Source organism: Hyperolius riggenbachi, chromosome 10, assembly GCF_040937935.1.
Source record: "Hyperolius riggenbachi isolate aHypRig1 chromosome 10, aHypRig1.pri, whole genome shotgun sequence".
NCBI classification, from domain to species: Eukaryota; Metazoa; Chordata; class Amphibia; order Anura; family Hyperoliidae; genus Hyperolius; species Hyperolius riggenbachi.
In genome coordinates this window covers 25813409-25837214 of record NC_090655.1, presented here as the reverse complement: position 1 = coordinate 25837214, position 23806 = coordinate 25813409, and the positions used below count along the sequence as shown (strand labels likewise).

The 23806-nt window shown below is 52.0% G+C and overlaps 2 protein-coding genes across 8 annotated transcripts in view; one reads left to right on the top strand and one right to left on the bottom strand.

Moving 5' to 3' along the window:
- IKZF5 (IKAROS family zinc finger 5) overlaps nt 1-12919 on the bottom strand; it is a 35930-nt gene extending 23011 nt beyond the window's left edge. For 3 of the 7 annotated variants that reach the window (XM_068256829.1, XM_068256831.1, XM_068256828.1), the window contains exon 1: nt 12742-12919. The gene's annotated coding sequence lies outside the window, so the exon portion shown is untranslated. The remainder of the gene's footprint in view (nt 1-12741) is intronic. The other 4 variants (XM_068256827.1, XM_068256830.1, XM_068256832.1 and 1 more) reach the window with 2 other exon arrangements.
- Nucleotides 12920-12967: 48 nt separating this feature from the next.
- The window catches only part of ACADSB (acyl-CoA dehydrogenase short/branched chain), an 87654-nt gene continuing 76815 nt past the window's right edge, over nt 12968-23806 (top strand). The window contains exons 1-2 of the mRNA XM_068256834.1: nt 12968-12982; nt 13094-13196. Of these exons, the coding sequence (XP_068112935.1) occupies nt 13167-13196 (30 nt within the window). The 5' untranslated portion in view covers nt 12968-12982; nt 13094-13166. The remainder of the gene's footprint in view (nt 12983-13093; nt 13197-23806) is intronic.

Here is a 23806-nt window from a genome sequence, read left to right as displayed (position 1 = left end):
ATTTAGATCTGGACTTTGACTGGGCCATTCTGACACATGGATATGTTTTGTTTTAAACCATTCCATTGTTGCCCTGGCTTTATGTTTAGGGTCATTGTCCTGCTGGAAGGTGAACCTCCACCCCAGTCTCAAGTCTTTTGCAGACGCCAAGAGGTTTTCTTCCAAGATTGCCCTGTATTCCCATCAACTCTGACCAGCTTCCCTGTCCCTGCTGAAGAGATGCACCCCCTGAACATAATGCTGCCACCACCATATTTGACAGTGGGGATGGTGTGTTCAGAGTCTGTGCAGTGTTAGTTTTCCTCCACTCATAGCACTTGCATTTTGGCCAAAAAATTCAATTTTGGTCTCATCTGACCAGAGCACCTTCTTCCACATGGTTGCTGTGTCCCCCACATGGCTTGTGGCAAACTGCAAACAGGACTTTTTATGATTTTCTGTTAACAATGCCTTTCTTCTTGCCACTCTTCCATAAAGACCAACTTTGTACAGTGCATGACTAATAGTTGTCCTATAGACAGATTCCCCCACCTGAGCTGTAGATCTCTGCAGCTCGTCCAGAGTCACCATGGGCCTCTTGACTGCATTTCTGATCAGCGCTCTCCTTGTTCGGCCTGTGAGTTTAGGTGGATGGCCTTGTCTTTGTAGGTGTACAGTTGTGCCATACTCCTTCCATTTCTGAATGATCGCGTGAACAATGCTCCGTGGGATGTTCAAGGCTTTGAAAATCTTTTTGTAGCCTAAGCCCAGTGTTCTCCCCAGACCCTTTTAGCAGGGTGCTCCACCCGGCTAGTTTTGGTGAGCACCCGGCTGTCATCAACTCACCTCCTCCTATGGTGTAAGCAAAGTTGCGCAAAGAAGCACCAGCCCTGCATTCTCTCATATTGCCCCACCCGGCTACTTTTTCATGCCACCCGGCTGGAAAATAATTCTGGGGAGAACACGGAGCCTGCTTTAAATTTCTCAATAACTTTATCCCTGACCTGTCTTGTGTGTTCTTTGGACTTCATGGTGTTGTTGCTCCCAATATTCTCTTAGGGCTGGTGCACACCGAGCAGGTTTTCTCGCGATTTTACAACCGCTTGCGGCTGCGGATACGCTAGGGTAATGTATTTCAATGGGCTGGTGCACACCAGAGCGGGAGGCGTTTTGCAGAAACGCATACTCCCGGGCTGCTGCAGATTTTGGATTGCGGAGGCGTTTCTGCCTCATTGTAAAGTATAGGGAAAACGCAAACCGCTGTGAAAAACGCCTGTTCAGAGCGGTTTTGCAAGCGTTTTGTTACAGAAGCTGTTCAGTAACAGCTTTACTGTAACAATATATGAAATCTACTACAGGGCTGTGGAGTCGGTACAAAAATCTTCCGACTCCAACTCAGTTTATGAAACCATGACTCCGACTCCGGGTACCCAAAATAGCTCCGACTCCGACTCCTCAGTCTACTACTAAACGGGGCTGTGGATTTTGTACAAAAATCATCCGACTCCTCAGTTTATGAAATCAACGACTCCGACTCCAGGTGCCCACAATTGCCCTGACTCTGACGCCACAGCCCTGATCTACTACACCAAAACCGCTACCCAAAACCGCAAAGCGCTAGCTAAAACGCTTCATAAAAATAAGAAAAGGCGTTTCAAAAACCGCTAGTGTTTTGCAGATCTGCTAGCAGTTTTTGGTGTGCACTGGGCCTTAGACAACCTCTGAGGCCATCACAGAGTAGCTGTATTTGTACTGACATTAGATTTCACACAGGTGCACTCTATTTAGGCATTAGCACTCATCAGGCAATGTCTATGGGCAACTGACTGCACTCAGACCAAAGGGGGCTGAATAATTACGCACACACCACTTTGCAGTTATTGATTTGTAAAAAATGTTTGGAATCCCGTATGACTTTCGCACCACTTCTCACGTGTACACCACTTTGTATTGGTCTTTCACGTGGAATTCCAATAAAATGTATTCATGTTTGTGGCAGTAATGTGACAAAATGTGGAAAAAAAAAAAGGAGGCCGAACACTTCTGCAAACCACTGTATATGTATTTTTTTTTTCTAGGATAGTATAGCTGTCCCTGCTACTTTAAGAGCTGTTCCTTCACAATAAAGTTTTTATGTGTTTGGTTGACAAGCTGCACTTGGTTTCTGTGTACCATAGTGAGTGAACTGTGTGTAGTAGATACAGCCCCCTGGTACGGTGTAATGGCCTCTGTGTAGTAGATACAGCCCCCTGGTACGGTATAATGGCCTCTGTGTATAGATACAGCCCCCTGGTACGGTATAATGGCCTCTGTGTAGTAGATACAGCCCCCTGGTCCGGAATAATGGCCTGTATATAGATACACCCCCCTGGTACGGTATAATGGCCTGTGTGTGGATACAGCCCCGATATAAGAGTTGTGAAAGGTTCCCCTTACTCTGGGCTCTGCTAGCACATCGGGGCATGACAAGTTCTTTCTGAGCTCCTCACAAGCCCTGCAGTGATGGCCAGCCACCCACTGACAGAGACACAGTGACAGCTTTCTTCCCTGTTTGTACAACAGGCCAGTGTGTGTACAGCTCTGGGTGGCCATGTCCTGAGCGTGCAGCCATCGTACAGTGCCAGGCATTACGCCGCTCTGCTTTGACACAGGGGACATTGACAGAGCATTAGGTTGTCACGCTCACTCACGCTGCTGTTTACCAAGCTGCAGAAATATTTCTGACGTCCTGCATTTTTGGCTTTCTGGGTCACTTCCTGCCAATCTTAGTAACAAAATGTAAACAGCTCCTTATGGCTTCTTCATATACTTGAGATGAAGTAAAACTTTTATTTTTGTAGAAAAGTAGAGATGTTTGTGTAACTGAATACAGTGCAGTGCTCTAACAGTCAGCTCACCCCCTGCTCCAACCACAGTGCAGTGCTCACACAGCCAGCTCATCCCCTGCTCCAGCCACAGTGCAGTGCTCACACAGCCAGCTCATCCCCTACTCCAGCCACAGTGCAGTGCTCACACAGCCAGCTCATCCCCTACTCCAGCCACAGTGCAGTGCTCACACAGCCAGCTCATCCCCTACTCCAGCCACAGTGCAGTGCTCACACAGCCAGCTCATCCCCTGCTCCAGCCACAGTGCAGTGCTCACACAGCCAGCTCATCCCCTGCTCCAGCCACAGTGCAGTGCTCACACAGCCAGCTCATCCCCTGCTCCAGCCACAGTGCAGTGCTCACACAGCCAGCTCATCCCCTGCTCCAGCCACAGTGCAGTGCTCACACAGCCACCCCATCCCCTGCTCCAGACACAGTGCAGTGCTCACACAGCCAGCGCACCCCCTGCTCCAGACACAGTGCAGTGCTCACACAGCCAGCCCATCCCCTGCTCCAGCCACAGTGCAGTGCTCACACAGCCAGTGCACCCCCTGCTCCAGCCACAGTGCAGTGCTCACACAGCCAGCTCACCCCCTGCTCCAGACACAGTGCTGACACACCCAGCTCACCCCCTGCTCCAGCCACAGTGCAGTGCTCACACAGCCAGCTCATCCTCTGCTCCAGCCACAGTGCAGTGCTCACACATCCAGCTCATCCTCTGCTCCAGCCACAGTGCAGTGCTCACACAGCCAGCTCATCCTCTGCTCCAGCCACAGTGCAGTGCTCACACATCCAGCTCATCCTCTGCTCCAGCCACAGTGCAGTGCTCACACATCCAGCTCATCCCCTGCTCCAGCCACAGTGCAGTGCTCACACAGCCAGCTCACCCCCTGCTCCAGCTACAGTGCAGTGCTCACACAGCCAGCCCACCCCCTGCTCCAGCCACAGTGCTCACACATCCAGCTCATCCCCTGCTCCAGCCACAGTGCAGTGCTCACACAGCCAGCTCATCCCCTACTCCAGTCACAGTGCTCACACAGCCAGCTCGTCCTCTGTTCCTGCCACAGTGCAGTGCTCACACAGCCAGCTCATCCCCTGCTCCAGCCACATTGCAGTGCTCACACTCCCAGCTCATCCTCTGCTCCTGCCACAGTGCAGTGCTCACACAGCCAGCTCATCCCCTGCTCCAGCCACAGTGCAGTGCTCACACAGCCAGCTCACCCCCTGCTCCAGCCACAGTGCTGGCACACCCAGCTCACCCCCTGCTCCAGCCACAGTGCAGTGCTCACACAGCCAGCTCATCCTCTGCTCCAGCCACAGTGCAGTGCTCACACATCCAGCTCATCCTCTGCTCCAGCCACAGTGCAGTGCTCACACAGCCAGCTCACCCCCTGCTCCAGCCACAGTGCAGCGCTCACACAACCAGCTCACCCCCTGCTCCAGCTACAGTGCAGTGCTCACACAGCCAGCCCACCCCCTGCTCCAGCCACAGTGCTCACACATCCAGCTCATCCCCTGCTCCAGCCACAGTGCAGTACTCACACAGCCAGCTCACCCCCTGCTCCAGCCACAGTGCAGTGCTCACACAGCCAGCTCATCCCCTGCTCCAGTCACAGTGCAGTGTTCACACAGCCAGCTCATCCTCTGCTCTTGCCACAGTGCAGTGCTCACACAGCCAGCTCATCCTCTGCTCCTGCCACAGTGCAGTGCTAACACAGCCAGCTCATCCCCTGCTCCAGCCACAGTGCAGTGCTCACACAGCCAGCTTATCCCCTGCTCCAGCCACAGTGCAGTTCTCACACAGCCGGCTCACCCCCTGCTCCAGCCACAGTGCAGTGCTCACACAGCCAGCTCATCCTCTGCTCCTGCCACAGTGCAGTGCTAACACAGCCAGCTCATCCCCTGCTCCAGCCACAGTGCAGTGCTCACACAGCCAGTCCACCCCCTGCTCCAGCCACAGTGCTCACACATCCAGCTCACCCCCTGCTCCAGCCACAGTGCAGCGCTCACACAGCCAGCCCACCCCCTGCTCCAGCCACAGTGCTCACACATCCAGCTCATCCCCTGCTCCAGCCACAGTGCAGTGCTCACACAGCCAGCTCATCCCCTGCTCCAGTCACAGTGCAGTGCTCACACAGCCAGCTCATCCTCTGCTCTTGCCACAGTGCAGTGCTCACACAGCCAGCTTATCCCCTGCTCCAGCCACAGTGCAGTGCTCACACAGCCAGCTCACCCCCTGCTCCAGCCACAGTACAGTGCTCACAAAGCCAGCTCATCCTCTGCTCCTGCCACAGTGCAGTGCTAACACAGCCAGCTCATCCCCTGCTCCAGCCACAGTGCAGTGCTCACACAGCCAGTCCACCCCCTGCTCGGGGCCACAGTGCTCACACATCCAGCTCACCCCCTGCTCCAGACACAGTGCAGCGCTCACACAGCCAACTCACCCCCTGCTCCAGCCACAGTGCAGTGCTCACACAGCCAGCTCACCCCCTGCTCCAGCCACAGTGCAGTGCTCACACAGCCAGCTCACCCCCTGCTCCAGCCACAGTGCAGTGCTCACACAGCCAGCTCATCCCCTGCTCCAGCCAAAGTGCAGTGCTCACACAGCCAGCTCACCCCCAGCTCCAGCCACAGTGCAGTGCTCACACAGCAAGCTCACCCCCTGCTCCAGCCACAGTGCAGTGCTCACACAGCCAGCTCACCCCCTGTTCCAGCCACAGTGCAGTGCTCACACAGCCAGCTCACCCCCTGCTCCAGCCACAGTGCAGTGCTCACACAGCCAGCTCACCCCCTGCTCCAGCCACAGTGCAGTGCTCACACAGCCAGCTCACCCCCTGCTCCAGCCACAGTGCAGTGCTCACACAGCCAGCTCACCCCCTGCTCCAGCCACAGTGCAGTGCTCACACAGCCACCTCATCCCCTGCTACAGTGCAGTGCTCACACAGCCAGCTCATCCCCTGCTCCAGCCACAGTGCAGTGCTCACACAGCCAGCTCACCCCCTGCTCCAGCCACAGTGCAGTGCTCACACAGCCAGCTCACCCCCTGCTCCAGCCACAGTGCAGTGCTCACACAGCCAGCTCACCCCCTGCTCCAGCCACAGTGCAGAGCTCACACAGCCAGCTCACCCACTGCTCCAGCCACAGTGCAGTGCTCATACAGCCAGCTCACCCCCTGCTCCAGCCACAGTGCAGTGCTCACACAGCTAGCTCATCCCCCTGCTCCAGCCACAGTGCAGTGCTCACACAGCCAGCTCACCCCCTGCTCCAGCCACAATGCAGTGCTCACACAGCTAGCTCATCCCCCTGCTCCAGCCACAGTGCAGCGCTCACACAGCCAGCTCACCCCCTGCTCCAGCCACAGTGCTGACACAGCCAGCTCACCCCCTGCTCCAGCCACAGTGCAGTGCTCACACAGCCAGCTCATCCCCTGCTCCAGTCACAGTGCAGTGCTCACACAGCCAGCTCACCCCCCTGCTCCAGCCACAGTGCAGTGCTCACACAGCCAGCTCACCCCCCTGCTCCAGCCACAGTGCAGTGCTCACACAGCCACCTCACCCCCTGCTCCAGCCACAGTGCAGCGCTCACACAGCCAACTCATCCCCTGCTCCAGCTGCAGTGCGCACACAGCCACCTCATCCCCTGCTCCAGCTACAGTGCAGTGCTCACACAGCCACCTCACCCCCTGCTCCAGCCACAGTGCAGTGCTCACACAGCCAGCTCATCCCCTGCTCCAGCCACAGTGCAGTGCTCATCCCCTGCTCCAGCCCCAGTGCTAACACAGCCAGCTCATCCCCTGGTGCAGCCGCAGTGCTCACACAGCCAGCGCACCCCCTGCTCCAGCCACAGTGCAGTGCTCATCCCCTGCTCCAGCCCCAGTGCAGTGCTCACACAGCCAGCTCATCCCCTGCTCCAGCCACAGTGCAGTGCTCATCCCCTGCTCCAGCCACAGTGCAGTGCTCACACATCCAGCTCATCCCCTGCTCCAGCCACAGTGCAGTGCTCATCCCCTGCTCCAGCCCCAGTGCAGTGCTAACACAGCCAGCTCATCCCCTGGTGCAGCCGCAGTGCTCACACAGCCAGCTCACCCCCTGCTCCAGCCATAGTGCAGTGCTCACACAGCCAGCTCATCCCCTGCTCCAGCCACAGTGCAGTGCTCACACAGCCAGCTCATCCCCTGCTCCAGCCACAGTGCAGTGCTCACACAGCCAGCTCATCCCCTGCTCCAGCCACAGTGCAGCGCTCACACAGCCAGCTCATCCCCTGCTCCAGCCACAGTGCAGTGCTCACACAGCCAGCTCATCCCCTGCTCCAGCCACAGTGCAGTGCTCTAACAGTCAGCTCACCCCCTGCTCCAGCCACAGTGCAGTGCTCACACAGCCAGCTCACCCACTGCTCCAGCCACAGTGCAGTGCTCACACAGCCAGCTCACCCCCTGCTCCAGCCACAGTGCAGTGCTCACACAGCTAGCTCATCCCCCTGCTCCAGCCACAGTGCAGCGCTCACACAGCCAGCTCATCCCCTGCTCCAGCCACAGTGCAGCGCTCACACAGCCAGCTCATCCCCTGCTCCAGCCACAGTGCAGTGCTCACACAGCCAGCTCACCCACTGCTCCAGCCACAGTGCAGTGCTCATACAGCCAGCTCACCCCCTGCTCCAGCCACAGTGCAGTGCTCACACAGCTAGCTCATCCCCCTGCTCCAGCCACAGTGCAGCGCTCACACAGCCAGCTCATCCCCTGCTCCAGCCACAGTGCAGCGCTCACACAGCCAGCTCATCCCCTGCTCCAGCCACAGTGCAGCGCTCACACAGCCAGCTCACCCCCCTGCTCCAGCCACAGTGCAGTGCTCACACAGCCAGCTCACCCCCCTGCTCCAGCCACAGTGCAGTGCTCACACAGCCACCTCACCCCCTGCTCCAGCCACAGTGCAGCGCTCACACAGCCAACTCATCCCCTGCTCCAGCTGCAGTGCGCACACAGCCACCTCATCCCCTGCTCCAGCTACAGTGCAGTGCTCACACAGCCACCTCACCCCCTGCTCCAGCCACAGTGCAGTGCTCACACAGCCAGCTCATCCCCTGCTCCAGCCACAGTGCAGTGCTCATCCCCTGCTCCAGCCCCAGTGCTAACACAGCCAGCTCATCCCCTGGTGCAGCCGCAGTGCTCACACAGCCAGCGCACCCCCTGCTCCAGCCACAGTGCAGTGCTCATCCCCTGCTCCAGCCCCAGTGCAGTGCTCACACAGCCAGCTCATCCCCTGCTCCAGCCACAGTGCAGTGCTCATCCCCTGCTCCAGCCACAGTGCAGTGCTCACACATCCAGCTCATCCCCTGCTCCAGCCACAGTGCAGTGCTCATCCCCTGCTCCAGCCCCAGTGCAGTGCTAACACAGCCAGCTCATCCCCTGGTGCAGCCGCAGTGCTCACACAGCCAGCTCACCCCCTGCTCCAGCCATAGTGCAGTGCTCACACAGCCAGCTCATCCCCTGCTCCAGCCACAGTGCAGTGCTCACACAGCCAGCTCATCCCCTGCTCCAGCCACAGTGCAGTGCTCACACAGCCAGCTCATCCCCTGCTCCAGCCACAGTGCAGCGCTCACACAGCCAGCTCATCCCCTGCTCCAGCCACAGTGCAGTGCTCACACAGCCAGCTCATCCCCTGCTCCAGCCACAGTGCAGTGCTCTAACAGTCAGCTCACCCCCTGCTCCAGCCACAGTGCAGTGCTCACACAGCCAGCTCACCCACTGCTCCAGCCACAGTGCAGTGCTCACACAGCCAGCTCACCCCCTGCTCCAGCCACAGTGCAGTGCTCACACAGCTAGCTCATCCCCCTGCTCCAGCCACAGTGCAGCGCTCACACAGCCAGCTCATCCCCTGCTCCAGCCACAGTGCAGCGCTCACACAGCCAGCTCATCCCCTGCTCCAGCCACAGTGCAGTGCTCACACAGCCAGCTCACCCACTGCTCCAGCCACAGTGCAGTGCTCATACAGCCAGCTCACCCCCTGCTCCAGCCACAGTGCAGTGCTCACACAGCTAGCTCATCCCCCTGCTCCAGCCACAGTGCAGCGCTCACACAGCCAGCTCATCCCCTGCTCCAGCCACAGTGCAGCGCTCACACAGCCAGCTCATCCCCTGCTCCAGCCACAGTGCAGCGCTCACACAGCCAGCTCATCCCCTGCTCCAGCCACAGTGCAGTGCTCACACAGCCAGCTCACCCCCTGCTCCAGCCACAGTGCAGTGCTCACACAGCAGTGCAGCCACAGTGCTAACACAGCCAGCTCATCCCCTGGTGCAGCCGCAGTGCTCACACAGCCAGCGCACCCCCTGCTCCAGCCACAGTGCAGTGCTCATCCCCTGCTCCAGCCCCAGTGCAGTGCTCACACAGCCAGCTCATCCCCTGCTCCAGCCACAGTGCAGTGCTCATCCCCTGCTCCAGCCACAGTGCAGTGCTCACACATCCAGCTCATCCCCTGCTCCAGCCACAGTGCAGTGCTCACACAGCTAGCTCATCCCCCTGCTCCAGCCACAGTGCAGCGCTCACACAGCCAGCTCACCCCCTGCTCCAGCCACAGTGCAGTGCTCACACAGCCAGCTCACCCCCTGCTCCAACCACAGTGCAGCGCTCACACAGCCAGCTCATCCCCTGCTCCAGCCGCAGTGCAGTGCTCACACAGCCAGCTCACCCCCTGCTCCAGCCACAGTGCAGTGCTCACACAGCAGTGCAGCCACAGCCAAACAGGAATGGTCAATAAAATGCAAATTATTCTGAGGGAATGCAGGATTATGCAAATGTATGTAATGTATGCTTAAAAATGGACCAATCAAATCCCACCAAGATGAGACAGGGCTATTGGCATCAGTTTCCCCCCTCTCTCTCACCTAAAAAGGCCTGAAAGGAAATAAATATGGCAGCCCCCCATACTCCTCTCACTTCAAGTTTCCATTAAGCACTGAATATTAGATCAGATTGCCACAGCAACATTAAATGTGTAGCTCTTCATTCGTCAGCGCCACAGAATATGTTGGTGATTTATCAATCAATAACAATAATTCATCTTCAAGCCAGCACTGTAAAATGACAGCTAGAAGGACAAACACTTAAGTGGAACCAACTTTCTCAAGCCTCGAGGAAGGCAAATTCAAGGCACAGGTACTCATCAAAGATGTAAAACTTTAATTATATATACTTCAAAACGTACAAGCCACAAAAAAACAACAACATTGAATTCTTGATTGCAACTCCACATGTCTCAAAGATGCCAGGTAAGGAGGTGGTCAAAGAACACCTGAAGCGATAGGTATATGGAGGCTGCCATATGTATTTCCTTTTAGACAAGACCAGATGCCTGGCTGTCCTGCTGATCTCTTTGGCTGCAGTAGTGTCTAAATAACACCAGAAACAAGCATGGCTAACTCAGTCATACTTCAGTCAGAAACATCTGATCTGTATGCTGTTCAGGGTCCAGAGGCAGAGGATCAACAGGACAGCCCGGCAATCTGCATTGTTTAAAAGGAAATACAGGTCAGTCTCAATATCCCACTCAGTTTAGGCGTGCTTTAAAGTGTACCTGAGCCGATGGGAAATAAGTTTTATCATACCAGAGGCTTCATCCAGACCCTTCCATGCTGATCGCTCCCTCGCTGGTGTCCAAAGCATCCAGGAACCCCTGGTAGCAGCCCAGTTCTCCATGGTCAGTCGGGCATACTGGCGCAGAACACTCCCATTCAAAGGAGTGAGACGGGGTAGCGTGCTACACCGCACTGCACCAGCTGGCTGAGATAATATGGCTCAGCAGTATTCTCCCCAGAATTTTTTTCCAGCCGGGTGGCACAAAATAGTAGCCGGGCGGCATGGAAAAGTAGCCGGGTGGGGCGAGATGAGACAATGCAGGGCCGGTGCTTCTCTGCACAACTCTGCTTACAGCATAGGAGGAGGTGAGCCAATGACAGCCGGGTGCTCACCAAAGCTAGCCGGGTGGAGCACCCGCCTAAAAGAGCCTGCGGAGAACACTGGGCTGCTACGGAAGGATCGAGGAGGCTTCGGACAGCTGCAACAGCGCACTCAGCACGGAGGGGTCTGAAGGAAGCCCCAGGTATGTATAAAACTTTTATTTCCTGTCATCTCAGGTTCACTTTTAAAGTGGACCTGAACTCAGAACTCCTCTCTGCTCTAAAAGATGCGCAGCAGCCTAATAACCTTTAACCACCCTGGCGTTCTGATTAAATCGCCAGGGTGGCTGCGGGAGGGTTTTTTTTAAATAAAAAAAAAACTATTTCATGCAGCCAACTGAAAGTTGGCTGCATGAAAGCCCACTAGAGGGCGCTCCGGAGGCGATCTTCCGATCGCCTCCGGCGCCCAGAATAAACAAGGAAGGCCGCAATGAGCGGCCTTCCTTGTTTCGCTTATATCGTCGCCATAGCGACGAGCGGAGTGACGTCATCGACGTCAGCCGACGTCCTGACGTCAGCCGCCTCCGATCCAGCCCTTAGCGCTGGCCGGAACTTTTTGTTCCGGCTACGCTGGGCTCAGGCGGCTAGGGGGGCCCTCTTTCGCCGCTGCTCGCGGCGAATCGCCGCAGAGCGGCGGCGATCAGGCAGCACACGCGGCTGGCAAAGTGCCGGCTGCGTGTGCTGCTTTTTATTTCGTTAAAATCGGCCCAGCAGGGCCTGAGCGGCAGCCTCTGGCGGTGTTGGACGAGCTGAGCTCGTCCAGACCGCTCAGCTGGTTAAGCACAAAAACATTTCTTTGTTACAGCTGATATAAATCTTAAAATAAATCTGCACAGTTTCTACTTCCTGATTCATGGAAGCAGACATAATTTGTTTACAGCCTGTGCTTTCAAATGGGCTTATCCCCTGTGTCAGGACTGCCGTGGCAGATAAGCTCATTTAAATGCACAGGCTATAAACAATATAGAAACAGGCAAAGGATACCGCTCCACTGTACCGCGGCAGACAGTGCAGGAACACAGGCAGCCAAGCCCAGATGATCAGGATAAGAAAGGAAAAAAGGTCCGCACCAGTGTCTCCAAAATCGATAAGTCAGTATATTTATTGAGGACGTATCCAGACACACAGAAAACACTTGACTAACATGTTTCGGACACTAGGTCCTTAATCATAGTCATTTACTAATGCAATTGTATGTCCGAAAGATGTTAGTCAAGTGTTTTCTGTGTGTCTGGATACGTCCTCAATAAATATACTGACTTATCGATTTTGGATACACTGGTGCGGACATTTTTCCTTTCTTATCCTATAAACAATATGTCTGCTTCCATGAATCAGGAAGTAGAAACTGCAGATTTTAGGATTTGTTTCAACTGTGACAAAGAAATGCTTTTTGTTTAAAGGTAATTCTGCTGTTGTGTATCTTTTAGAGCAGAGAGGAAGTTCTGAGTTCAGGTTCACTTTTAACCTGTGTGGAGCTGAAGGGGGCGTGTCCCAGACTCCCACTCCTTCCAGCATCCCTGTGGAGGTCTGAGATCAGGAGGAAGTGACAAGGAGTAGTCATGTGACCATTACTTCTGCTCATGGATATATATATATATATATATATATATATATATATATATATATATATATATATATATATATATATATATATATATATATATATGGAACACTGTGTGAAGTTAGTGCAGGAGGGCAGACAGGCAGATCACACCACTGATCCCCCATCCTGGTCTCCAACAGAGCACAGTCATCTCCCCATAGCGGCCCTGCAAGCCCAGCCTGACACCCATGAGCCCCCCTGAGGAGGAGCAGACCCCAGTCCTGAGGGACAATAGCCCTGATGCCAGGATGAGATCACAGCTCAGAGAGATCATTGTTGTGAAGACGACTGCCGTGACGTCACGCCCCCCTCTGGCCCCGCCCCCCGCCGATTCCCCGCCTCACCGTCAGCGGGAGCCTCTTCCGGCCCGGCTCAGCATTCCGCCTCCAGCCTGTGAGGGAAGCGGCCGCGCGGCTCTCCGGCCCCCTTTCCCACAGATCGCCGCTGCTGTCGGGGGGCCCCAAGCAAGACCTCGGCTGCGCATGCGCATAGCGGTGGAACGCCTCGCTGACGGCCGAGAGCGTCGCGGTGACGCTGCCGGGCGTGGGGGTTGCTGGGAAGTGTAGTTCCGGCGGCGTTGCCGTGGTAACTAATGAAAATCTTTCTTATGAATAAAGAAGATGAAAACGTAAATGAGAAAAGCCGTACGGGATTCGCCACAAGCAGACTATTTTAATGCGTAGGGTGTTTCCGCAGTGTGGAACGCAAACTGTGCTCTCGAGAGATTCTGGAGGTGAGATATCGCGAGAGTGGGCGAGCAGGTGACGGAATGGCCGCAGCGATGTACCGTAGCGCTCAGGTGAGAAGGACGGTCGGCTGCTTGATTCTACCGGCTGGTCAGTGACGTCACTGTGGGGCTGCAGACTTTAACCCTGCGTCTAGAGTCTGCAGCTCCTCATAGAGGAAAATACCTCCTCTCACATTGCATAGACAGACAGGATGGCTGCAGCCATTTATGTTATTACAGTGTCAGTACATTAGTATCATTCCATTTTCATTCTCACTTAGCCAGCTAAGAATTCCAAGACAAAAAACATACACACTGCTCCAACTTGCAACCATGGCAACAATACTGTTTGGGGTACTTGTGCTGGCAGTTCTGAACTTCTGCTCTGAGATGTGTGAACTCCTTTGCAAACCCCATTTTTTGTTCTATATTAGCAAGACATCTCAGGCTCACTCCAACCTGAATTATCGCAAATTCTTTCTGTTTTAAGAAAGCAAACTCTTGTTTTCCTTAATATTTTAGTAAGGGGGATTTTAGCACCATTGTAGCTCCTCACACACTCCAATGAGTTGTGGGTCACCATGAGCTTGCTGGTTAATCTGTACATCTCGGTGTTACAAGCCCTACTCCATAGAGCCAAATTAATCCATGCCATTCACTGATGAGGATCAACCAATCCGAAACAGTCTGTATGCATCAGGGGTGTAACTAGGCTGAATTTCAGAGCTCACCCCCCCCCCCTCCCTGGGGCCCGCTCGTGGCTGTTTTGTGGGGGCTGGAGGGGTGGCAGCATGAGAGGAAAGCCTTGGCCACAGTCGGCAGGGAGAGGGGAAGTCCCCCCCCCCACCCTCATCTCAGGGCTCTCCCCTCCAGCTAGTTACAGTGTGGGCAGCGGGCAGATACATACCTTCTTCCGTGCGTTCCACCGCATACTCCTCGCTCTAGCGGCTTATGTCACTTCCGGAAGTGACGTCAGCCGCTAGAGCGAGGAGTATGCGGTGGAACGCACGGAAGGTATGTAGCTGCCCACACTGTAACTAGCTGGAGGGGAGAGCCCCAAGGTGAGGGAGAGGGGGGAACTTCCCCTCTCCCCGCCGACTGTGGCCAAGGCTTTCCCCTCATGCTGCCACCCCTCCAGCCCCCACAAAACGCCCCGAGTGGGTCCCGGGGAGGGGGTGCCCGTGTCCGTGGGAGCAGGGGCTGCAGGGCCTATTGTTACGCCAGTGGTATGCATGTTGGATTATTATGGCTCTGTACAAATTAACAAACTGACACATCATTGCATTCCAGCGGTTCTGGAGGTGTGTTTAGCTGCTAAGGGTACAATGGTTAATTTGCATATATTCAGCAGTGTTGCTCTGGGAGACATCTCAAGCTCATTCCAACCTGAATTATTGCAAATTCTTTCTGTTTTAGGAAAGCAAACTTTTGTTTTCCTTCTATATTAGCAAAGTTTTTTGTTGTTGTTTTTTTTTTTTTTTTTTTAATAGAGCTAATGGTTCTCCAACATTAGGGCCCTTTTCCGCAAAAGCGGATTGCAGTCGTTTTGCAGATCACAAGAGCACTGTGATTTCCCTCTAGTGTGCATAGTTTTCCCCAAATGCAATTGCCGCCTTGCATAATTCCTGGTAATCGTGCTATGTTCCCGACATCGCAAGCAAGCAGCAGTGGAGAAGGGCCCAGAGGTCATATTTTTCAGCTTGCCGAATTCAAATATTCAATTTTGGCCTGAAATTGGGCGGCATGCTTGTTGGGGCACATATTTTCATACAATACTGTACCGTAATTATTATATTTACATTTAATTCTTAAAAATGCTTTCAAACATATCAAATATACTTGAAAGACCCCTAAACAGGTGTGTACAAAGGTGTGAACTTCTCCAGGAATTTTAAACATAAAATCTGTGTAAATTAGGCCTGACTACTGTGTTTTCCACACTCCAGCGAAAAAAGTAAGCAGTTAAAATCTGAAAGAACTGACAGGTTTTGGACTAGTCCATCTCATGGGGGATTCTCAGTGTTTTCTTTGTTTTTAAAAGCATTTCCTGAACAGCAGTTGCCAAGTCAAACTGCCAAAATAGCGTGTAAGTGATTAGAGAGGCTGGCACCAGTCAAATATCTTACTATTTTGGCAGTTAGACTTAGCAACTGCTATCCAGAAAATGCTTTTGAAAACAAAGAAAACCCTGAGAATCCCCCATGAGGAGATGGACTAGTCAAAAGCCTGTTGTTAATGTCAGATTTTATTTGCTTACATTTTTCATTGGAGTGGTCATTTAAATCACTCCACTGCTCCGGTCCCACTAATATTTCTGTTGATTGGACCTGGTTACCCTCTGCTCCTCTAATGAGTTACTAATAACCTCCTCCTTCATAACCTCTTCCCACGCACAGTTCCCTTACTTCTCTCGGCTAGTCTTACTGTATCAGCAAAGTCAAGACAAGTTTTTCCAGGTATGTTCTCCGAGAGCTGACAACGTTGATGACTGAAAATAGAGCGGCCATAGATTGGGAGGAGGTGGTGAGGAATTTTGTGCAGTTACCAGTATCTGCTAAGGATACACTGATTCAGGTTGTATTTCTGCAGAGGAAGTACTTTACCACGGAGAGACTACCCGTATTTTTCGGACTATAAGACGCTCCTGACCATGTGACGCATCTAGGTTTAGGGGACAGAAACCAAGGGAAATAAATATATACTAAACCTGGTGCATTCATGGTGAAGGGGCATCTTGTATATTATGCCCCCTTTGTACCTCTTGTGTGTCCTCCTCTGTGCTCCTTGTGTCCTCCTTTATGTCCCTTTGTGTCTTCCTCTATTCCCCTTTGTGTCCCCCTTGTGTCCTCCTCTATTCCCCTTTGTGTCCCCCTTGTGTCCTCCTCTATTCCCCTTTGTGTCCTTGTGTTCTCCTCTATGCCCCTTTGTGCCCTCCTTGTGTCCTCTATACCTCTTTGTGCCTCCCTTGTGTCCTCTTCCCCTTTGTGTCCCCCTTGTGTTTTCCTCTATGCCCCTTTGTGTCCTCTATACCCCTTTGTGTCCTCTATGTCCCTTTGTGCCCTCCTCTATACCCTTTTGTGTCCCCCTCTATTCCCCTTTGTGTCCCCCTTGTGTTTTCCTCTTTGAGTCCCCCGTGTGTTCTCGATTCCCCTTTGTGTCCCCCTTGTGTTTTCCTCTATGCCCCTTTGTGCCCTCCTCTATGCCCTTTTGTGTCCCCCTGTGTCCTCTATTCTCCTTTGTGTCCTCTATTCTCCTTTGTGTCCTCTATGCCCCTTTGTGTCCTCTATGCCCCTTTGTGTCCTCCTCTATGCCCCTTTGTGTCCTCCTCTATGCCCTTTTGTGTTCCCCTGTGTCCTCTATTCTCCTTTGTGTCCCCCCTGTGTCCTCTAATCCCCTTTGTGTCCCCCTTGTGTTTTCCTCTATGCCCCTTTGTGTCCTCCTCTATGCCCCTTTGTGCCCTCCTCTATGCCCTTTTGTGTCCCCCTGTGTCCTCCTATGCCCCTTTGTGTCCTCCTCCTATGCCCCTTTGTGTCCTCCTCTATGCCCTTTTGTGTTCCCCTGTGTCCTCTATTCCCCTTTGTGTCCCCCTTGTGTTTTCCTCTATGCCCCTTTGTGTCCTCCTCTATGCCCTTTTGTGTCCCCCTGTGTTCTCTGTTTATCACCCTGTGTCCTCATCTGCATAGGCACAGTACTGGGAGTCCCTGACATTGCGGTGGGTTGGAGATTTGTATTGGCCGGCGTTCACAAGTCAGGAACTCCCTGCATTGGGACCATAAGACGCACACACACACTTTTGAGGAAGAAAACTTGAGTCTTATAGTCCAAAAAATCCTGCAAATGCTATGCAGCAGACTTACAATAATCTATGCTGGAGATGTGGTCCGGAGATTGGAACTATTTTGCATGTTTTCTGGGAAGGTTCTCCTATCCAGCCCCCCACGCTGTCTACACATCGTGTTTGTTCATCGTGTAGTGCCTTACTGGGTCTCCTCGCCCATCCGGGCATCTTTCCAAACTTTAGTTTGCTTTTATGCATGGAGAGTTATTTTATTGCCTGTACAAAAAAAAGAGGCATGGTCCAAATCAGTCAATGACACGATTCCCCTGTATAAACTCACTTAGACTAATCATAATTGACCCAGAAAATTTAAGAAAGTGGGGTTTGGGGTATGAGGACACCCATACACTCGGGCGAGCGGAGGTTGGTCCCTAGTGTCCAAATGGTGAGGCTTGGGGGATGGGAGACCTTTATTTTCCTGTCAGGCCGGCCAGCCATGTTTTCCAAGGGTAAAAACAAAAAGGATCAGATCGAGAGCCCCAGTAGTGTATTATTGTTGGTGGGTGAATAAATGGGTAGGTAAATTAAATTGTACTTACAAACAGGGCCGGGCCGAGGCATAGGCTGGAGAGGCTTCAGCCTCAGGGCGCAGTGTAGGAGGGGGCGCACAATTCATTCAGCTGTCATTCCTAATTGTGTTTGAAGCAGAAAGAAATAAGAAAAGGAGATACATGGAAGTGACTACAAGCCAGATAACTAGAGATTAAGGTGTTGGGGGCCCTGGGGTGCCTTTTAGTCTAATAGCAATCAGTGTGTGACGGCTGGGGTGGGAGGGATGGAGGGGCGCGCTTTGGCGTCTCAGCCTTGGGTGCTGGAGGACTTTGTCCCGCCTCTGCTTACAAAGGTGGGTTGCCTCCAATAGCAGGTGGGGAGATTATCCTGTCCCCGCTCAGGCTAAGAAGTTGTTCTCCTTAGAAAAGAAAATAAGGCAAGAAACACCCCTCCACCAAAGTGGATATTCAGTAGTTTGTTGTAGACAGAGGCGCTATTACACGTCCTGGCACTTCTCCAGCCGCTCCTTTCTTGTACTTGTGCCTGAGGAAGCTGGCTACTGACCTGCGAAACGCTTTGCAGATTGTATTGGAGTAAGAAATAAACGTTATGTGTTCTTTATGACGAGACGAGTTGTGTCATTTGTGGAGAGGTAAATCCACCGATAACCCCCTCCCCCCCCGCCCCCCTCATTTTTAACCTGATTTTATATATATTTATTCTTCACTGGAGCCTTTGTATACAACAAACTTTGTTTTCCAAGGGGATCGGGTCCTGACTCAGAGGTGTAACGCACCTTTAAGAGGAACTCCAGTGAAAATAATGTAATAAAAATAGTGCTTAATTTTTTACAATAGTCATGTATAAATGATTTAGTCAATGTTAACCCAATGTAAAATCGTTCCTCTCCTGGATTTACATTCTGACATTTATCAGATGGTGACATTTTTACTGCTGGCAGGTGATGTCACTGGAAAGAGATGCTGCTTTTTTGGCAGTTGGAAACAGCTGTAAACGGCAATTTCCCACAATGCAACAAGGTTCACAGGCAGGAAACTGCCAGGACCATGGTGCTCACAGTTTCCTGTGGGAGGGGTTTCACCACAATATCAGCCATACAGAGCCCCCTGATGATCCGTTTGAGAAAAGGAATAGATTTCTCATGGGAAAGGGGGTATCAGCTACTGATTGGGATGAAGTTCAATTCTTGGTTACGGTTTCTCTTTAAGACACATGCAAAGCTGCCACGCTGGGGGATTGAACTGTTAGGGCACAGACATACTATAAGCGCTTTTCTGAGCACGTTTTGGCCTCCAGAGCTTTCTGAGAGCTTTTGAAAAACGCTCCCATTGACTCACATTAAAATGACGATCGTGCTAAAATCGCGCAATTTTAGCGAGATCATGATTTTACCGCAATTTTAATTTTTTTCAAAAGCTCTCAAAAAGCTTTGGAGGCCAAAACGCGCTCAGAAAAGCGCTTATAGTGTGTCTGAGCCCTTAGACCTCGTTCATATCACTAGGTCCGAATGGCCGCGCGATCGGGACGCAACATGTACGATCGCACGCCATCTGCGCCGCTATGTGTTGCTGATTCCATTCAACGCTGTGCATTCTGAAAAATGCATGCAACAGTGCTATAGTGCATATGATGGGAATAGCAGAAGTTCTGTCTATGCACATCTGCCGTTCTTGCATGTTGCACACTATATGCTCTGCCACAATGCGCATTGCAGCGCATATGATGTGAACAAGGCCTTAAAGGGACACTTAAGCCAAACAAAAAAAATGAGTTTTACTCACCTAGGGCTTCCAATAGCCCCCTGCAGCTGTCCGATACCCTCGCCGTCTCCCTCCGATCTTCCTGGCCCTGCCGGCAGCCACTTCCTGTTTCGGTGACAGGAGCTGACAGGCTGGGGACGCGAGTGATTCTTCGCGTTCCCAGATACATTAGCACCCTCTACGCTGCTATATGGTATATGATATATGCTATAGCAGCATAGATGGCGCTATTGTGTCTGGGAACGCGAAGAATCACCGAAACAGGAAGTGGCTGCCGGCGGGGCCAGGAGGATCGGAGGGAGACGGCGAGGGCACCGGACAGCTGCAGGGGGCTATTGGAAGCCCCAGGTGAGTAAAACTCATTTTTTCTTTTTTGACTTAAGTGTCCCTTTAACCTTGGACTGTATGTGTTGTTTTATGCTGCACATGATTGGAATAAAGTTCTCTTTCAGCTGTCAGTCACATCTCTTCCTTGTACAGCACAGCCTGCATCTATACTACGAGGTTAGAAAGCCAAAGTCTTTTATGAAAGCAGAAGTATCCAGACTGATTGACTTCAATGAGTCCAACCTACCCTAAGGAGTGCTCTGACTGCTGTTATTTTAGCACTGCTAGAGCTGCCACAACACCTCTTATCTCACTCTGCAACAATTCTGAAAACCTTACCTATCTCCTCCTTTTTCAGAACAGTTTTACTAGGAACCTCCCATCTTTAGATGTCTGAGATAGTTCTGCATGATTTCTAGAAACCTCCTAATTGTGGCTATACATCTAGCAATGATGGGCAGATTCGACCAAGAGACAGATAGAGATCTGTCTCTTGGTCTTGATTAAATCTGATCGGAGAGAGATCTGTCAGCTGCCCATACACCGCAGGCCGATTCCCGATCAGTTTCAGCCTGAAGACTTATGGGAATTGCCCTTGTGACGCCGCCTCATCACCCCACCACGTAGAGCAGCGGTAGGGAACCTATGGCTCGGGAGTCATATGTGGCTCTTTTGATGGCTGCATCTGGCTCAGAGACAAATCAGTTAGGGGTTGATTCACTAAGCTACACTGCTCAAGCAGCACAGCTTAGTGTGGCAGCGCAAATAAAATTTTCAAAGTAGGTACACTACTGCTGTAGCATGCATAACTTACTCGCACTACCCCAAAACTAATGGCCGCTCCAATTGTCTCACCCTGGATCCTGTCAGGTCCAGTGACTTTGTAGGACGAGATCCCCACACTTTGGCCCTATAGGCTGCCTATCAAGAGACAGGCAGCCTATTGGGCCAATCAAAGTGCAGGGATCTCGTCCTAAAAAGTGAATCAACCCCCAAGTCAGCTAGTTAATTGTACAAGCTGTTAGTCGGTATTCCTCCTGTCTGGCTCTCGGGGAAATTGCTGATGTTGCTGAAACCCAAGAGAAGCTGAAGACGTGTCTGACACATCCACTGCCCGGCGGATCAACTGTGTACACCTCACCATGGCAACATGGCCCTCGGCTGGGCATGCACACTGTCCCAGTTTGAAACATATTGTATGGCTCTCACAGAATTACATTTTGAAATATGTGGCATTTATGGCTCTCTCAGCCAAAAAGGTTCCTGACCCCTGCGCTAGTGTAACATGTACTTCCCTGGTTCCCTATGCGTGGATACTTTACCTGTCGGTGTCCTCCGCTGGCTCCGTCTCTGCACTGCTTCACATACACGTGCCCCATGTGGTAGCTGGCGTAATGTGGGTGCGGAGACGGAGACAGCAGTGGACATCAATAGGTTAGGTATTTACTTGCCAGGAGGCGAGGGGGGTTACATATTACACTAGGGTAGGCAAACTCGGCCCTTCAGCTGTTACGGAACTACAAGTCCCACAATGCATTGCGGGAGTCTGACAGCCACAGTCATGACTCATAAAGGCAAATGCATTGTGGGACTTGTAGTTCCGTAACAGCTGGAGGGCCAAGTTTGCCCATGCCAGCGGACTAGGGTGAACAGCGCTGGTGGTTAGTAGCAGGCTGCTACAGCCACATACCCAGTCAAGCACGTCAGCCCTACATCTTGCAGCATGGCCCAGATTTGCTCACATCCTCAATCGAGCATGCTCTTGGCAGCACCAATTTTCATTTGATTATAATAATCTAATTGGATGGTTGATTGGCTGCTAAGTCGCCGGATGTATGCCAGACACTATTGATATCTGCCCCAGTGCGCTGCTGTCTTGGTTGCAAATAGGAATATTTTGAATCCTGATCGCCTGAACATGCATGTAATGTCATATCTGGAAGCACACTAAAATGCTAAGGTATTTTTTAAGTGCATTACAATACAAAAAAAAAGGCTCCTATATCGATGATTATACGTTAGATCTGTTTGTCATGAACCTTTTGCCTTCCTTCAATGTGTATGGGTGGGGATAGAGCTATGGAAACTGGTCATACAGTCACACAAAAACTACTGCAATTTCTGGGTGTGGCTAAAGGCAACATTTTCCCAGCATGCACCTTGTTAGGCATTACATTGTAGGCATATTCCCATGAGCAGGAGCCAACAGAAGTTTTCAGCTTTTTTTTTTTTTTTCCACTAAAAGAGCTAAGCAAGATGACTGTGTAAGGCTGCTTTCACATTGGGACGTTGCAGGCGCACGTTAGAGCAGCCTGTAACGCAGCCCACCGCACAGTAATGAAAAATCAATGGGCTGTTCACAGTGCCCACGTTGCGTTACATTGTAACTCTGCACGTTATTTGAAAGTGCAGCATGCTGTGCGTTCTACGCGGTTTTAGCCGCGTCAGACTGTTTGCACATGCTCAGTATTGTATTTTTTTGTTGTTTTTTTTTTATTTTATTTTGAGGAGGAGGGGAGAGTCTGCTTTTGTTAGGCACATGGCAAATTAATATTCACTGCACTGCAGTGTAGTGATGGGAAGTTCAGCTCCATTCATTGAATCGATTCATTGAAAAGAGCCGGACTTCCCATCACTAGGTTCACTCCTGCTGCTCTGAATCGATTCTGAACAGTAGAGATAGGAAGTCCGGCTCTTTTCAATGAATCGATTCATTGAAAAGAGCCGGACATCCCATTACTTCTGCTGTGTTTCCTTCCTGGTGATTGGCTGGCGGGACCACGTGATGCGGAGTGTTCCGATCACGTGGTCCCCGCAGAGTATCAGACAAAAAAGGCGCACCAACAGCCGCACAACGCGGCTCACTCTGGCGTCCACCTCCAACACCACCAGGCGTTGCGTTAGCGGCAAGTTATGCGACCTTAACGTCCCCAAAAACGCAACGTCTTGGTGTGAAAGAGGCCTTAGAGTTGGATAGCTAGGTACTGGTAATTACTATCTACTAATGGTATATGCAAGCTCACATCCTGGAGGTTGTGGGTCTGGTTTAAAAGGTCCCTTTATTTTATTTTGCTGCAAAGGATACAAACCCAGTGCCAAAAATTACCAGTTTCTGGAGCGCAGATCAATTTTGTAGCTCAGGCCATAACATTTGTTTGTATTGTGACTAATCCTGGGAATACACCATAAGTTTTTTTTCGACAGATAGATGGTTCAATAGACAATTTTCAGCATTTCCGATCTGATTTTCGAACGTTTTTCTGATCAATTTCTCATAGAAGTGAATGGAAATGGAAAAGATAAGAAAATCGATCGAAAATAAGATCACACAGTAAATCGACTGAAAAATCTCATTGTTTATTACCAGCATTACACTCCTTACATCATAAAGAGATAAGAGGTTCAGTGGGTCAACATTGCTTTGTATGGGAGCTGAATATACATAAAGATTAGCAGTGAATACCAGTCAGAGGTTTAACCACTTAACGACCGCCTAACGCCGATAGGTGTTGGCAGGTCGCAGTGGTGTTTCCGTTCCTTGTCAGTTCATGGACGGTGTCTCCGTGAACAGCCTGCAAGCCTCCGATCGCGGCTCGCAGGCGAAATGTAAACACGTGGGGAAGAAATCCCCTGTGTTTACATCGTACAGCGCAGCATCGCCGTAAAGGAGATTGGCGATCCCCGGGCCTCTGGTCGGGGATCGTCGGCATCTGATAGGCTGAAGCCTATCAGAGGCGGTACAGGACGGATCGCCTTCCTGTGCCGTCCTTTCGAGGGAAGGAGAGGGAGGGAGGAATAGTGCTGCGGAGAGGGGCTTTAAGGAGACGCAGAGCGGCGGCGATCAGACCCCCCCAGCAGGACATCCCCTTAGTGGGGAATAAAGGACGGGGGAAGTCTGATCGCCCTAGCTCAATCCTGATCTGTGCTGTGGGCTGGAGAGCCCACACAGCACTGATCAGCCAAAAATCTCCTGGTCCTTAAGTGGTTAAGGTACCCATCCATCTAGCGATTTTGGATGCTGATCGACCCATAGACAGACCTCTCTGATCGGAGAGAGATCTGTTAGCCGCCATAAACCGCAGGCCTTTTCCCCATCGATTTTAATATGGAATCTTTCAGTAATTGGCCTTGTGAGTTGCCTGGCGGGCCTGGCGCCCCTGCATTACTACTCTACCTGTCCGGTTTCTGCTGCTGTGTCTGGACTTCTCTTCCACGTTAGCGCCCCACGTGGTTGCCAGGATACT